The 17,664-nt window shown below is 42.9% G+C and overlaps 1 protein-coding gene across 1 annotated transcript in view; it reads left to right on the plus strand.

Annotated features, from left to right (window-relative positions):
* Positions 1-15,721: 15,721 nt before the first annotated feature.
* LOC309567865 (sialic acid-binding Ig-like lectin 13) overlaps positions 15,722-17,664 on the plus strand; it is a 169,822-nt gene continuing 167,879 nt past the window's right edge. The window contains exon 1 of the mRNA XM_082273369.1: positions 15,722-15,827. Within this exon, the coding sequence (XP_082129495.1) occupies positions 15,773-15,827 (55 nt within the window). The 5' untranslated portion in view covers positions 15,722-15,772. The remainder of the gene's footprint in view (positions 15,828-17,664) is intronic.

A 17,664-nucleotide genomic window follows, 5' to 3' on the forward strand; every position in this document is an offset into this window, starting at 1 on the left:
GGACCATGAAGTAGCTTTACCACAGGTACAGTTTGGTAGGTTCATGGCTGGGGACCATGAAGTAACTTTAGCACAGGTACAGTTTGGTAGGTTCACGGCTGGGGACTATAAAGTAGCTTTAGCACAGGTAGAGCTACTCAGGTTCATGGATGGGACCAAGAAGTACCTTTAGTACAGGTACAGTTTGGTAGGTTCATGGCTGAAGACAATGAAGTAGCTTTAGCACAGGTACAGTTTGGTCGGTTCACGGCTGGGGACTATGAAGTAGCTTTAGCACAGGTGCAGCTAGTCAGGTTCATGGATGGGACCATGAAGTACCTTTAGTACAGGTACAGTTTGGTAGGTTTATGGCTGGGGACCATGAAGTAGCTTTAGCACAGGTGCAGCTAGCCAGGTTCATAGCTGGGACCATAAAGTAGCTTCAGTATGGGTACAATTTGATAGGTTCACAGCTGGGGACCATGGAGTAGCTTTAGCACAGGTTCAGCTAGTCAGGTTCACGCATGGGTACCATGAAGTACCTTAGAACAGGTACAGTTTGGTAGGTTCACGGCTGGGTACCATGTAGTAGCTTTAGCACCGGTACAGCTAGTCAGGTTCACGGATGAGGACCATGAAGTACCTTTAGCATAGATACAGCTTGGTAGGTTCATGGCTGGGGACCATGAAGTAGCTTTAGCATAGGTACAGTTTGGTAGGTTCATGGCTGGGGACCATGCAGTAGCTTTAGCACAGGTACAGCTAATAAGGTTCACGGCTGGGGACCATAAAGTAGCTTTAGCATGGGTACAATTTGGTAGGTTCACAGCTGGGGACCATGAAGTAGCTTTAGCACAGGTATAATTTGGTAGGTTCACGGCTAGGGACCATAAAGTAGCTTTAGCACAGTTACAGCTAGTCAGGTTCATGGCTGGGGACCATGAAGTAGCTTAAGCAAAGAACAAAGGCTCTACTCACAGAATCCTATAACAAGCTCAGTCCATAGATGCAGCCTCTTGTTAAGTAATCTATCAATCCAGTCCCAGGGGCATGGAGCCCCTCCTCCTCTCAGCAAACTGATTAATTCCCTCAAGAGGGAAAAAATATCTCAGAACACAGCCATCATCTGGGTACACCTCCCCAGGGTTCAATATTCAGGCTGGTAAATTTAATTCTCCCTCTCTAAACTCTAGATATTTCTTCTAGAGGCAGGGCGAAGCAATCAAACTCCCAGCTTGTGAAGCACTGAACAGACCAGACCAAACAATCACTGCTCCCATGATTACAGCAGAAGCCAAAAACAAAATTACCTAGCAGCCTAACTAGGAATGCGCTGCATATGCACCTGGTGGTTTCAGACATCAAAAGACACCCTGTCACCTGCTTTAAAAAATGTAGGTAAAAGCACAAAACAATCAGATATTTTATGCTTGTTTGCAGAATTTTCCATAAATTATTTTGTTTGCAATTTGTCTTTGAACTTGCTACAAAATATGAGTAGTACTGAGGAAGAGTCAAAACCCCTGCACATCTTTCCTTGCACCTTTGTAACCATCTCCTCTTCTGGGAATGTCTTATTAATTTCTGTGCTGGCCCAGCTTCTCTGCCCCTCCCCTCACCCCCCTACATAATCTTCTATGTAGCTGTCTTGGGAAGGGTGAAGGGAAATACTGGAGTGCAACTTGAGTGATGCCTCTGAGTCTGCAAACACCACATTTAAAATGTTGTCTCAAGACCTTTGGATGATTACACAAGGAAGGTTTTTACAGGTAAAATTCAACAAACAAAACAATGTACCTATCCCCCCGGGCTGTGGGGGGAGGCGCTATTGCAAATCAACAAAAATTGCAACAAATAGAAAATCAGCCATCAGATCACTTTGGATTATATTCAACTATTCTGCATTGCTTGCTATACACTGAGTTCTACTGGAAACTGTTCATTTCATGAGCTCCAACTGCCGGTGAAGACTTTAGCAAGGTATCTAGATTACCCTATCTATCATTAGAATACGGTTGGCATAGGCCGGCCCAGGGTTCCCCTTTAGCCTGAGTGCTTCATAGGGATAAGTTATAGCTATTTGAGAGATCTATGTGCATATTCCAAGAGATTGTGTTTATTAATATAATTTGGTGTTATCAACAAAAATGGCAACAAGCAGAAAAATAATAAACAAAAGTCCACCAATTAATGCACTAAACATGTAGCAGTAGAAAGTGCAGACTCACCTTCTGTTCCTTCAGATTGTCTTTGTATCCCTCTAGTGTTGGTTTCAAGGATTAAATCATCATTTTGCAGAGACTGGGAGAACGGCATTGTGGGAATTGTAGTCTTCTATAAGAACTATCTTTCCCAGCAAGCTTTGGATTACAGAGGAGCATCTTGGGAGTGGCTATAAAGGGATCGGCTGAACAGGCTTGGGGCCTCTTGCATCCTGGAACCCATCTTTGTACATCATTCTTCTGTACAGAGAGCGAGATAGCAGACTGTGGCCTATTGCACACTGCCTCATCTTCCTGCAGACTCAGCCCTGGCGGAATGCATGTTCATTGCATCATTGCAGATATCCTTGCAGCATCGCTGATCGGGTTGAGTCGGCGGGACACACTGAGACAGCCATCTCGAGGCCACAGAGCGTGGACGATTGCCATTGCCTGTTTCCACAGGACCCTGATTGGTGGACATCAGGATTTGGTGAGAGGGCACCTGCTCAGAGTTCAGACCGCATCTATTAAAGTTCTAGTTACACTGAACACAAATATTTTGCAATTAAATCAGCCATCCGATCACTAAGGATTATAATCAACTATTCTGCATTGCTTGCTATACACTGAGTTGTATTGGAAACTGTTCATTTCATGAGCTGCAACTGCCGGTGAAGACTTTAGCAAGGTCTTCAAAGTAGGACATTATTATACTATTGCTTCTTAAAGGGGACACCTTACTGGTATCTAGATTACCCTATCTATCATTAGGATACCCCTTTAGCCTGAGTTCTTCATAGTGATAATATATAGTTTTTTGAGAGATCTACATGCATATTCCAAGAGATTGTGTTTATTAACCACTTTACCACCGGAGGATTTTGCTGTCTTCCGTCTAGGCCACTTTTTGCGATTCGGCGCTGTGCGAATTTAACTGACAATTGCGCGGTCGTGCGATGCCGTACCCAAACAAAATTTACGTCCTTTTTTTCCCACAAACAGAGCTTTCTTTTGGTGGTATTTTATCATCTGTGCGATTTTTACTTTTTGCGCTATAAACAAAAAAAGAGCGTTTATTTTGAAAAAATAACAATATTTTTCACATTTTTTTATATGAAATTCCCCCCAAAAAAAATGTAAAAATCAAATTTTTTTTTAATTTTTGCCCAATTTGTTTTATGCTACCTATGTTTAGTAAAAAAAATCACAATAAGCGTATTTTGATTGGTTTGCGCAAAAGTTATCGCGTTTACTAACTAAGGGAAAGATTTCTGTCATTTTTGGTGTTTTTTTTTAACGCGTAATGGCGGTGATCTGCGATTTTTTTTGCGGGATTGCGACATTGCGTCGGACAGATCGGACCCTTGACTGACATTTTTGACACTTTTGGGGGTACCAGTGACATTTCTACAGTAATCAGTGCTATATATATGCACTGTTACTGTAAAAATTACACTGGCAGGGAAGGGGTTAATTTTATTGGAGAGGGAGGGGTTAATGTATGCCTGGTGCTTACTGACGTGTGGGGGGGGAGGTGACTGTGTGACAGAAGGACAGATCGGATGTCCAGCTATGCTGAACACTCCGATCTGTCAGTCCCTGTCACTATGGAGATCCGCCCGCTGTGTTTACACACAGCGGGCGGATCTCCAGACTCGATCCCCGACGATCGGGGCAGAGCAGCGGCAATCGCCGCTGCTCCTCCCCTGGCCCGACTCCCGCTGTGGATGAACACAGCGGGAGCGAGCCTCCGGCGGCGCGCAAGCGCCGCCCACAAGGGGCGGAGTCCAGCGACGTAGGTCTACGTCGCTGGACGGGATCGCGGCACTTTGCCGCAGTAGCCTCCATGTGAGCGGGGCTAAAGTGGTTAATATCATTTGGTGTTATTACAACTTGTTTTCTCACTGTCTTTTTGATGTCAGTTCAGCTGAACCCTGGTGGTTTATCCAGGATCTAGTTGACAAATACAATTCTACAAGTTCAACTTCTAAGTAAAATTAAAGCTCATTCATACTGTGCAAGAACATTCACTTACCAGCAACCCCCAAGGGGGTAGAGCTAAATACAGTATTATCTTGAAAAATGCCCCAAACATAGTGATAACTACTGGATGACTTGATAAATATGTATAGCAATAGTTATCAATAATAAAACAAAATCAAATGTATTTTCTTAAAAATACACAAAAAATCACAGGAAGAAAAAACAAAAAGGAGACCAAAAATTAAAGGCATGTGTTATGCTTCAGTCAGTGCCAGGACGAGGCCACCTAGAACCCAGGGTGAACATGCCAAAGTGCCCCCCCCCCCCCCCAAGCATTATGTGTCAGCAAAAATCATCCCCAAAAAATCATCCCCACAATAACGCTGAGCGCTAATCTGCATGCTTACCCCGTAAGCATAAATTCCTCCTCCCTCCAGTACAAATCTGCCCCCTTCTGAAATCCCCCATCCTAGCACAAATCTTTGCCCCTCATAAAAATCACTCCTGCTAGAACAAATCCTCTACCCCTAATATTTCCCCCTCCCACCCCAAATTCCCCCCAAATGCCCCCTCCTAGCATGAATCTTCTTCCCCCCATCCCCCCCTCCCAACACAAATCCCCATAAATCAACACTCTTAGAATCCCCACCCCTAAAATTTCCCCAACTAGAGCAATACATATCCCCTGCCACCCCCAAAAATCCCCCCTTCTAACACAAATTGCCTCCGTCCCATTCTTCTTGTGGTACCCCTCCACTTCACAAAATTCCCTCCTAGCATGAATCCTCATCCCCTCATAATTCCCTCCTAGCATGAATCCCCCCCCCCATTCTTCTTGTGTTACCCCTCCACTTCACATCATTTCCTCCTAGCATGAATGCTCTTCCCCCCATCCCCCCTCCAAACACAAATCCCCATACCCCCCCCCTAAAATTTCCACAACTAGAGCAATACATACCACCTGCCACCCCCCAAATTCCCCCTTCTAACACAAATCGCCTCCCCCCATTCTTCTTGTGGTAACCCTCTACTTCACATAATTCCCTCCTAGCATGAATCTGCTTCCCCCCATAATTCCCTCCTAGCATGAACCCCCCCCCATTCTTCTTGTGGTACCCCTCCACTTCACATCATTTCCTCCTAGCATGAATCCTCCCACCCCCCCTCCCAACACAAATCCCCATAAATCACCACTCTTAGCACCCCACCCCTAAAATTTCCCCAAGTAGAGCAATACATACCCCCTGCCACCCCCCAAATTCCCCATTCTAACACAAACCGCCCCCCCCCCCATTCTTCTTGTGGTACCCCTCCACTTCACATAATTCTCTCCTAGCATGAATCCTCTTCCCCCATTCCCCCTCCCCCTCCCAACACAAATCCCCATAAATCACCACTCTTAGCACCCCCACCCCTAAAATTTCCCCAAGTAGAGCAATGCATACCCCCTGCCACCCCCCAAATTCCCCATTCTAACACAAACTGCCTCACCCTTATTCTTCCTGTGGTGCCCCTCCACCTCACATGATACCATAGCATCCCAGGGCAGCCTCCCCTCCAGCCCACCCCTTGTCCCGACCCTGGCTTCAGTCACCTACTGTACACCATCAAAGATACATGTATTAAAAAAAAAAAAAAAAAACATAAATGAACTGAAGTAAAAACCTGTCATATCCTGAAGCCTCAAACCTAAATGAATACAAAGCAAACAGGAGCTCCTTATTGAAATCTCATAATGATGTTCAAAATAACATCCATATTTGGATTAAAACACATTGAATCCATTGTGCAAGGCTTGAGTATAGTCCATTACCATTCCAGGGACCAATCTGCATTTATTGTTTGTTTGTAAAACAATGAATAATGGAAACTATAAAAAGTGTTTGTAAAAAAATAGAAAAAAAAGCAAAAAAAAAAAAAAAAAAAAAGATTTGCCCAAATCTCTTCACTGTCCTTCTGTCCTTTAAAGAGGTAAAATACATTCTCCAGTAATTTTTAGGTCTACTGAAGGTTTTCATATTCATATCGTTTTTTAGATCATTCTCTTCCTTGGGCAATGGGTCCTCCAGGTGGTAGGGGCTGCAAAATAAATTAGACACATCAAGTAAAAATCTAGACACTAATTAAAATTGCAAACTAATTTCTATGCACTGCAGTACACATACAGTATACAATATTTGTTTTCTATACACTAATAAATAAATCAATAAATTAATCAAATCAAAAATCAATAAATTGATTAAATAAATAAAAAAAAAAATGTAAATATACTCACTAGACACTAGATGGCAGTAAAATACCTATGGTTTATGATCCACACCAGGTCCCTTTAGGACTGATTCATACTTTAGCGATCTGTGTCCGATCTGTGCTTTAACAGTATCTCACGGAAGTGAGTACACCCCGAATAGCTTACAAATTCGTCAAATTCTGTTTGTATCCTGTTTTATTATGTGTATACCATATATATATTTTTTTTTTCTGTTCAAACGGTTTTTATTAAGGCAGAAGGAATGTAGTACAAAACAATACCAGTAGGTAACAGTGGTGCATAACAGATGAATACACGTCAAAATGACATCATGAACAGCAAGTAGTAGCATAACAATCAGGTTAAGGAATAGGAAAGGGGCTAGCTGGGCGCCCGGAATACAGGTACAAGGGATAAACACAGTGCACAGGGGCGGCTGGGGGTAGGGCAAAAAGGGAGGCCGTAGTGCAGCAAAAGTTTGTGGTCCAGCCACAATAGGGAAACAAATGTGTATACCATATTTTAGAAATATATCTAAAATACAGGCTGCTTTTGTGGAATTATGCTTGGAAAAGAAAAAGTCCAGCATTAGTTCTTTATTGTTGATTGTTAGGAAAAAATAGATTGGCATTATCTCTTATATCTCTTCTGGATAGGAGATTGGGTGGAGTTCCTTAACCACTTAAGGACCGCCAGCTGCAGTTATACTGTGGCAGGCTGGCCCTCCTGCACAAACTGCCATAGGTATACGTTGGTCGCGCGCGCCTTCAGCTAGGGGGGGCATGCGCCGCCGGTGGTGCGCTCCCGCCCCCACTCGGCAGCGGGGACTCCGATTGCCGTCTGACACCCGCGATCGCTCCCCACTGAGAGAGACGGTCAGCTGTTGTAAACACAGCCGATTGTTCTTCTCTCTGGAATGACCACAGAGCTCCTGTGATCCTTCTATATAGGATCACAGGTCTCTGTGATCATTTCATAAGCCACACCCCCATACAGTTAGAAACACACCCCTAGGTACACATTTAACCCTTTGATCGCATATTTTTATGCGACCCTTTGATCGCATATTTTTAGCACTGATTACTGTAGTAATGTCACTGGTCCCCCCAAAAGTGTCAAAAATGTCAGTTAGGGGTCCGATCTGTCCGCCACATTGTCGCAGTCCAGCAAAAAAATCGCAGATTGCTGCCATTACTAGTGAAAAAAAAAAACAATAAAAATGACATAAATCTTTCCTGTAGTTAGTAGACGCAAACCAATCAAAATACGCTTATTGCAATTTTTTTTACCAAAAATATGTTGCAGACAACAAATTTGCCTAAAGTGCTAAAAAAATTGATCGATTTTTTATTATTATTTTTTTTTTGGGAATGTAATATAGCAGAATGTGAAAAATATTGTTTTTTTTTCAGAATTGTCGCTCTATTTTTGTTTATAGCGCAAAAAAAAAAAAAAACCAAAGGTGATCAAATATGACCAAAAAAAAAGCTCTATTTGTGGGGAAAAAAAGGACATTCATTTTATTTAGGTACAGCGTCGCACGATCGCGCAATTGTCTGTTAAAGTAACGCAGTGCCGATTTGCAAAAAATGGCCTGGTCATTAAGGGGGAAAATCCTTCCAGTCCAGATCTGGTTAATTTGTCCCCCTGAATGTGTGTATTACCTGTAATCCACTATATACAGTTAGTAAACCAATTTCAGGTCATAAAGCCTAGCATTAGTTCTGCACTTTTAGTCTTCTCCTATGGAGAGAAAATCTAGATGGGCAGCATCTAAATATAGATATGTGAAAAAAGAGGAAGGGGGGGGGGATTTCTCAACTCCTCCAACTGGGGTGCACATGTTATCTGTTACAGTATCCTGCAGATGTGCACAGCACATTCCCTTTACTGAAAGGAATTTTTTTGACAACATAGTAGTACACCAGATTTCTGAAACCGTATTGTTGGCAAAAGGAAAGCCCAGCATTATCTTTGCAAAAGGAAAGCCCAGCATTATCTTTGCAAAAGGAAAGCCCAGCATTATCTTTGCAAAAGGAAAGCCCGGCATTACCTTTGCAAAAGGAAAGCCCAGCATTACCTTTGCAAAAGGAAAGCCCAGCATTACCTTTGCAAAAGGAAAGCCCAGCGTTACCTTTGCAAAAGGAAAGCCCAGCGTTACCTTTGCAAAAGGAAAGCCCAGCACCATCTTTGCAAAAGGAAAGCCCAGCATTACTTTTGCAAAAGGAAAGCCCAGCATTACCTTTGCAAAAGGAAAGCCCAGCATTATCTTTGCAAAAGGAAAGCCCAGCATTACCTTTGCAAAAGGAAAGCCCAGCATTATCTTTGCAAAAGGAAAACCCAGCGTTATCTTTGCAAAAGGAAAGCCCAGCGTTACCTTTGCAAAAGGAAAGCCCAGCATTACCTTTGCAAAAGGAAAGCCCAGCATTACCTTTGCAAAAGGAAAACCCAGCATTATCTTTGCAAAAGGAAAGCCCAGCGTTACCTTTGCAAAAGGAAAGCCCACCATTATCTCTGCAAAAGGAAAACCCAGCATTACCTTTGCAAAAGGAAAGCCCAGCATTACCTTTACACTTATTCACTATGCAACAAGATGAATCAGATATTCACCATCTTTATTATCTGGGGATGATTTTTTTTCTAACTCTGTGTATGTTTTATTTGTTATACTGCAGGTATGTTCGCTACAAAAATGTTTTTCATTACATAGTAGTGAACCGACTTTCAAAGAAAGTTTTTTCAAATGAATTATTGTCACAGTTGTCATCTGCTGGCTGTAAGCAATATGAATTATATGTGCAGGATTTCATATATTTTTTTTTTTGCTAAAATGTATTTAAAAAAAACTATATTGAAACATTTCTTACATTTATTACATAACTAAAGACAATGCATGTCACTGTGGGGTGGTTGTTTTTGGTATTTGATAACCTATATTTGTGTTTGCACAATCTGTGAGTCCAATAATTTCCTGTAATGCAATAATTTTCTCTCTTTGTTTTATTTCATACTGATAACCAAGAATGATGAACATTTTTTACAGTCCATGGCAAATTTGTATGCTGTACAAAGATGTATAGTAACTAAGTAGAACTACTTCACTACTGTACTTAAGTACGGAAAGGCGGTATCTGTACTTTCCTAGAGTAGAATTTTTTTCTTCTACTTCTACTTTTACTTCACTACATTTTTTTCAATGATTTCAATACTTCTACTCCGATATTTTTTTTTTTTGCTGCATAGTTACTCGTTACAATTATAAAAATTACCACTGCCAGAACAGTAGATGGCAGGTTTCATGAAGCTGAAAACATGTGTATTATCAGCGCATACGAAAATAAATGCTACAGTATGTATAAATAAAAGCTGCATTTGAAATAATAAAAAACAATATGATGTAAAAACTTTTGACTTCTTTCTTTAATAACTACATAACACAGTACTTGTACTTTTACTTTCAGTACTTGAGTAGCAATTTTCTTTTCAAAACTACTGGTACTTTTACGTTCAGTACTTGAGTAGCAAAATTTAAAAAAAAAACTACTTGCAATACTTAAGTACAAAAAATGTTGAATACTTTAGTACTTCTACTCAAGTCACTTTTTGATCGAGCACTTGTACTTTTACTCAAGTATGGGTTTCGAGTACTTTATACAACTCTGATGCTGTATTAGTCATTTTTCTTTGTTGTTAAATTTTTTTAATTCAAATGACCTGATTTTTTAAAAAAAAAGACATTGCATGTAAAAAGCAAAATAAATATATAAATAAAATCAAAAGCATATTCCCAGTGGGATCAGATTCTGCATAGGAAGAATAAGGGAGCTTGAGGAAGCCACTTGTTTATTTGAGCTATCATCAAATTTGGAGGCATGAATAAAAAAAATCTAATTTGATATTAAAGGATAATTACCTATTTTCCGAAGCTGTGCTATTGCTAGGCATGTAGTGATAACATGTTAGGCACTGGAGAAAGTGGGAAGGACAGAGCAAAATGAAAAACCATGTAATAGGGACAGACCGATTATCGGCAAGGCCGATATATTGGGGGCTGATCTGCACATTCCCCGATATATCGGTATCGGCCCCGGAACTGGCCGATATTGCCGATATTTTTGTGACGTCTTTCTGCCTTCTTAGGCCGCCTCTCTCGCCTTGGACAGCCTCATCTGCAGTCAAGACTAGTCTCGCGGGAATGTATCACAGCCATACACCCACCCACAGCAGCCCGGTGCCAGCCAGCCACCCACATCCACAGGCCCTGTACCAGCCAGCCACCCACAGCTACTGTACCAGCAAGCCAGCCAGCCACCTACAGGCCCTGTACCAGCCAGCCACCCACAGGCCCTGTACCAGCCAGCCACAGGCACTGTACCAGCCAGCCAGCCACCCACCCACAGGCACTGTACCAGCCAGCCACAGGCACTGTACCAGCCAGCCAGCCACCCACAGGCCCTGTACCAGCCAGTCACCTACAGGCCCTGTACCAGCCAGCCACAGGCACTATACCAGCCAGCCACCTACAGGCCCTGTACCAGCCAGCCACAGGCACTGTACCAGCCAGCCAGCCAGCCACCCACAGCCCCTGTGCCAGCCACCCACCCACCCACCACAGAGTGCCAGCCAGTAACCCAGCACTGGGTGCCAGCAAGCCAGCCACCCACCATAGGGTGCCAGTCAGCCAGCCATCCATCACAGGGTGCCAGAGAGCCAGCCATTAAGCATTAAACAAAAATTAACATGTTCATTACCAGATTTGTGTCAAAAATTGTCTTTATTTTTCAAAACTTTAAATGTACAAAATATCGGCCCATATCGGCCGATACCGATGCATTGTGACCAAAATATCGGTATCGGTATCGGCCCTGAAAAAACCATATCAATCTATCCCTACCATGTGATGGGAAATGTAAATTGATTATAACCACTTAAGCCCCGGAGGATTTGGCTGCTAAACGACCAGGGGGTATTTTGCGATTCGGCACTGCGTGACTTTAACGGACAATTGCGCGGTCGTGCGACGCTGTACCTAAACGAATTTGGCGTCCTTTTTTTCCCACAAACAGAGCTTTCTTTTGGTGGTATTTGATCACCTGTGAGATTTTTTGATCATGCGCTATAAACAAAAAAAGAGCGTCAATTTTGCAAAAATAACAATATTTTTCACATTTTTTATATGAAATTCCCCCCAAATAAAATGTAAAAATCAAAATTTTTTAACATTTTCGGCCAATTTGTTTTATGCTACCTATGTTTGGTAAAAAGAAATCGCAAAAAGCCTATTTTGATTGGTTTGCGCAAAAGTTATCGCGTTTACTAACAAAGGGAAAGATTTTTGTAATTTTTGTTGTTTTTTTTTTAACGCGTAATGGCGGCGATCTGCGTTTTTTTTTTGCAGTACTGCGACATTGGGGCGGACAGATCGGACCCTTGACTGACATTTTTGACACTTTTGGGGTTACCAGTGACATTTCTACAGTAATCAGTGCTATACATATGCACTGTTACTGTAAAAATACACTGGTAGTGAAGGGGTTAACTTTATTTGGGAGGGAGGGGCTGTGTGTGTCCCTAGGGGCGTGCTTTCTACTGTGATTGGCTGTGGCTTGAGCTGTAAGGACACTGATCAACGGATCTACATAGTAGATCCGTGTGATCAGTGTCTTTACAACGAGGAGAATGACAGGTGGCTTGTTTACACAAGCTGCCTGACTTTCTCCCTCTCCCCCGCCGATCGCAGAGTGGCCGGCGGACATCGGGTCCGCTGGTCACACGCGCGGGGGGGTCCGTGACCACGCGGGAGCGGGAGTGGGAGCTCGCCTCCGGGGGCGCGCGCTCGCTCCCTAGACCCTCACAAGCAAGCGACGTAGACCTACGTCAGTTTGCCTGTGAGGGGCTGACCGCCGACGTAGATAGTCGTGCGGCGGTCGGCAAGTGGATAAAGGAAATCTGATAGTTCCACAACAAAAATTGAACTAGGGCTTTAGGACTGTTACCTCTGTCTGAACTGTTAGCATTATCAATCGACTATAGGTTGGAGTGCGCAGCCCAGTTAGGTTTGGGGATTGTCAGTGATTTAAAACAACCAAAATCAATGCCATCCATTATTTCTGTGCATCTTCCTCTTGATAGAATTGACGAAGTTGATAGTAAACAGGGTGTTAGGGAACGGATCAATAGCCTGGCATTTATGGCCAGCATTGGTGTAGCTCAGAATGTGTTGAAATAATAGGTTGCCCTTCCTGAGGAAGTCATGGACAAACCACATCAGCACATGATAGACTCCTCTGGTAACAGTGCAGCATTCTGTTCCTTCTCTAACGTTGCCATAGTCTCATCCTTCTCCGAGTTTGACCACTGAATCTTTGTGAGTACCAGTTTTATTGTTATTCTTTGACTAAATATTGTGTCCACTAATGCTTGATAAATGTACTGTAGAAGATGCTTCATTTTTGCTGCTGGTATTAAAAAATGTACTTTGCACACCATAAAAACATACATTTATGGTGTATATACTGTATGAGAAGCTCTCGTGAGCCCAGATCATGTAATATACGCGCTTATCCATGTCTTTATAGACCTTGCTTTGTGCACTGGTCCAAATCATTTGGTGGAGGGGAGGATTATGGTGTGGGGTTATTTTTCAAAGGTTCAGCTTGACCCCATAGTTCCAGTGAAGGGAACTCTTAAGGCGTCAGCATAGCAAGACATTTTGGACAAATTCATGCCCCCAACTTTGTGGGAACAGTTTGGGGATGGCCCCTTCCTGTTCCAACATGACTGCGCACCAGTGCACAAAGCAAAGTCCATAAAGACATGGATGAGCGAGTTTGGGGTGGAGGAACTTGACTGGCCCTCACAGAGTCCTGACCTCAACCCGATAGAACACCTTTGAGATGAAATAGAGCGGAGACTGTGAGTCAGGTCTTCTTGACCACATCAGTGCCTGACCTCACAAATGTACTTCTGGAAGCATGGGCATCCACAGAACTTTTTTCAGGGGGGCATACTTTTATAGTCACCCATGCTCTGCCCCTTTTCGCCCCCATAGATCCCCCTTTAGAGCAGGCCAGGCCCCCCCCCCGTAGATCCCCTTTATAGCAAGGTCCCTATTGACCCCTCTTTCCACCTATATTCCTCGTGCTACCAGGTTTTCCTGCACCACCAGGTACTCCAGGCACTCCCTGTAAAGAATATATAGAGCAGGCTAGGATCCCCCATAGATCCCCTTTGGGGCAGGCCAGGGTCCCAATAGATCCCTCTTTAATGCAGGCCAGGGTCCCCCATAGATCCCCTTTAGAGCAGGGTCCCCCATAGATCCCCTTTAGAGCAGGGTCCCCCATAGATCCCCCTTTAGAGCAGGGTCCCCATAGATTCCTCTCTTTGAGCAGGCCAGCACTTGCCTCCCCCTGGAAATATATATCTATATATATATATATATATATATAGATATTTTTAGCAGAAGCCCTAGAGAATAAACTGGAGATCATTGCAATACTTTATGTCACACCATATTTGCGCAGATGTCTTACAAAAATTATTTTTTTTAAATTAAGAAATAATAAAACAGTAAAGTTAGCCCAATTTTTTTTTTGTATAACATCACGCCGAGTAAATTGATACCTAACTTGTCATGCTTCATAATTGTGCACGCTCATGGAATGGCGACCAACTAAGGTACTTAAAAATCTCTATAGGCAATGCTTTCAATTTTTTTATATGTTACCTGTTAAGAGTTATAGAGAAGATCTTGTGCTAGAATTAATGCTCTCGCTCTAACAATCGGGGCAATACCTCACATGTGTGGTTTAAACACCGTTTACATATGTGGATGCGACTTGCGGATGCAACTTCTGTGCGCGAGCTCAGAGGGACGGGATGCTTTACATTTTTTTTTAAATTCCTAATACAAGGAATGTAAACGTCCCTTGTAATAGAAATAATCATGACAGGTCCTCTTTAATGAGAGATCTGGGGTATTTTTGAGCCCAGATCTCTCATTTACACTTAAAAGCAAAAACAAATGTAATTTTACTTTTGGAGAGATGCAGAGTTTAGCTGTTGTGGGGGAAGGGCTAAGAGGTGGCTGCAGAGATAATCTGTGAGAGAAGGGTGCAGAGGTGAGCTATGCATGTTCTCTGTGCAAAGCAAACCTCTGAACCCTGCACTCTATGCCTAGCACCATACTGTATGTGTAATTCTATGCCCAGCGTTCTGTGTATTATGCAGTCCTGTGCCCAGCGCTCTGTTTATTATGCAGTCCTGTGCCTAGCACTCTGTGTATTATGCAGTCCTGTGCCCAGTGCTATGTGTATTATGTAGTCCTGTGCCCAGCGCTCTGTTTATTATGCAGTTCTGTGCCTAGCACTCTGTGTATTATGCAGTCCTGTGCCCAGTGCTCTGTGTATCATGCAGTACTGTGCCCAGTGCTCTGTGTATTATGTAGTCCTGTGCCCAGTGCTCTGTGTATTATGCAGTCCTGTGCCCAGCACTCTGTGTATTATGCAGTCTTGTGCACAGCATTCTGTGTATTATGCAGTCCTGTGGCCAACGTTCTGTGTATTATGCAGTCCCGTACCCAGCGTTCTGTGTATTATGCAGTCCTGTGCCCAGTGCTCTGTGTATTATGCAGTCCTGTACCCAGCACTCTGTGTATCATGCAGTCCTGTATCCAGCGCTCTGTGTATTATGCAGTCCTGTACCTAGCGCTCTGTGTATTATGTAGTCCTGTGCCCAGCGCTCTGTTTATTATGCAGTCCTGTACCCAGTGCTCTGTGTATTATGCAGTCCTGTTCCCAGTGCTCTGTGTATTATGTAGTCCTGTGACCAGCGCTCTGTGTATTATGCAGTCCTGTGCCCAGCGCTCTGTGTATTATGCAGTCCTGTTCCCAGTGCTCTGTGTATTATGCAGTCCTGTGCCTAGCACTCTGTGTATTATGCAGTCCTGTGCCCAGCGCTCTGTGTATTATGCAGTCCTGTACCCAGCGCTCTGTGTATCATGCAGTCCTGTGCCCAGCGCTCTGTGTATTTTGCAGTCCTGTGCCATTTGCAAAAAAAAAAAAATATGTCCCCGGACTTAATTTTAGAAAATCTGGTGACCTTAGTATAAGGGGGGCGGGGGAGCTGCATGCAGAAGGTTTTTTTACTTGCATGCAGATAATGTATGCAGGAAAAAAAAACCCTGACTTTAAAACCACTTTAATATATCATTTTCAACTATTTCTACCTTTTGTAGATTTGTGCCAATGTGTAAAGATTATTGTAATCAACGACTAACAAATCACTATTATATCTTTCTATAGAAAAGTAAATATCAGTGAACACAAGAAAAGAAAGAGAAACAGAACTCTGAAAAATGAAACCTGCGTCCTGTTACTTAAAAGGATACATTTTCATATTTATTCTTCAAGGTAATATAAATATAAAAGAATAAATGGTTTCAATTTTCAGCATATTTTACAGCTATGTTTTTTTTCCCAAAATTTTTTTTTACATTTTTTTTAATACAAATTTTTTTTTTACCATTCTGAATCTTTATTAAAATTTTTTTATGTAGCTACATTTCTTTTTGAATAGGAAACCGTTATGAATTCCCCTCTTCTCCTTCGTGTTGAGTCAACCAAATTTCTCTTAAGCATTTCACTAGAACTAGAACTTGAGGGTGGGGGTTTGGAGGAGCTGCCATACATATTTATGGGGCCTCAGCCAATCCGCAGACAAGGGCCATTCCAGCCAGGGAGTCAGGTGGAAGATGGAGATGGAGTGCTGAGGAGAGGCTGTCGGTGGCCTTTGAGGGAACCCCTGCCGGAGAGGGGTGATACCTCAACAAGGAGGCTCGGGATAGTTGGCTTAGATGGAGTCAGTTGACCTGCAGGAGAGGAAGCAGGACAGAGCAAGGACAGACAGTGAGAAGATATCAGCTTTGAGTAGGGACAACACAAGGGAATAAACTGTCAGCTGTCTTCATCCTTGCCCTACCCATCCTCTCCATGGAAGTGTGCCAGTCGGGCAGGACTGGGGCAGAACCTCAGTCAGGAGGACTGAGAGGAAATCAGCCAGGCGTGGCTGGTGGCATATAGGTGGGCTAGCATTTTCTGAAAACAAGTGGGGCTGGAATCAGTGGCCACAGGGAAGAAGAAGGAGGAATATCATGCTGTTCACTCACATTGCACTTCTTTGTCAAGGGACTGAGCGTTCCTGCCTGTAATGGGCCTTTGCTGAGCTAGCAAAATCCTGCTAGTTCCCGCAGGAGTGATCAGCAGGTGCTGCAGTAAACCAAGTTTGTGCAGGAGGAAGGAAGAAGAGGACTTAGGGAGGAAGTGTCCCTTTGTTCATAGTCCTGGACATTTTCAAGTTGGGCATCCCATAATTCCCTACCCCATCCAAGTTATCATCCCATAATAAAACTTTAAAAACAAGCCAAAGACTGATTTTTGTGTTGGAGTTCATGAAGGAAATGCTGTGTGACTGGCTGCGCAGCAGTGGGGACTCTAGCGACTCCTACAGGGCTAGTGCTACAATAACATGACCCATGATCACTTAGCATTGCTATTAGGCCTACAAGAGCCTTCATATGTACCTTGATTATAGTCACAAATTCTATGTGATGGGTTGGGGAGCCTGTGGAACCCAGCTTACCTTTAAAGAGCTCTGGAAACCCATTTTCCAGCTCCCCCAGACCCTCTTATGTGTAAGAAACCCTGTGTCTATTAGGGGTACAAGGTGACCAAGAAAATGATGGACAGCTACTTAATAGACACTAAAAATATGGTTTGAATTACTTCAAATGGGACAGTAATGGGACAGTAATATTTATCAACAACTTTACACTGTGAGACTTATAGCCTGTTGCCATGAAGTCTGTGACTCCTAAATAATCAAAGCATTGTCTGTGTATTAAGGTGTGATGTGTTTACACTTATAATAATGTGTATTGTACTTTGTGAGCTCGATGATGGCAAGTCTGCTAGTTAATTAGCTCAAGTTAATTAAATCACAGTAATCTATTAGTTGCTAGTGGGAAAGTAGAATGCTGTTTGTGTTGATTGTTCCTTAGATATGGTAATTATATTTCTGTACACAATTTCATCTGCATATTATAATGTAATCAGGCACCTGACCTGGTGGGGTATATATTCGGTGTGACTTTGTTCAACTAATGTTCCAGATCTTATACAAGCTATTCTCGGCTAGTTTTGTATAGGGGCGGCTAGAATATCTGATGTCTATGTCCAAGACTGAAGGAAG

This window comes from Pelophylax lessonae (genome assembly GCF_965119305.1).
Source record: "Pelophylax lessonae genome assembly, chromosome: 12".
Taxonomy (NCBI): domain Eukaryota; kingdom Metazoa; phylum Chordata; class Amphibia; order Anura; family Ranidae; genus Pelophylax; species Pelophylax lessonae.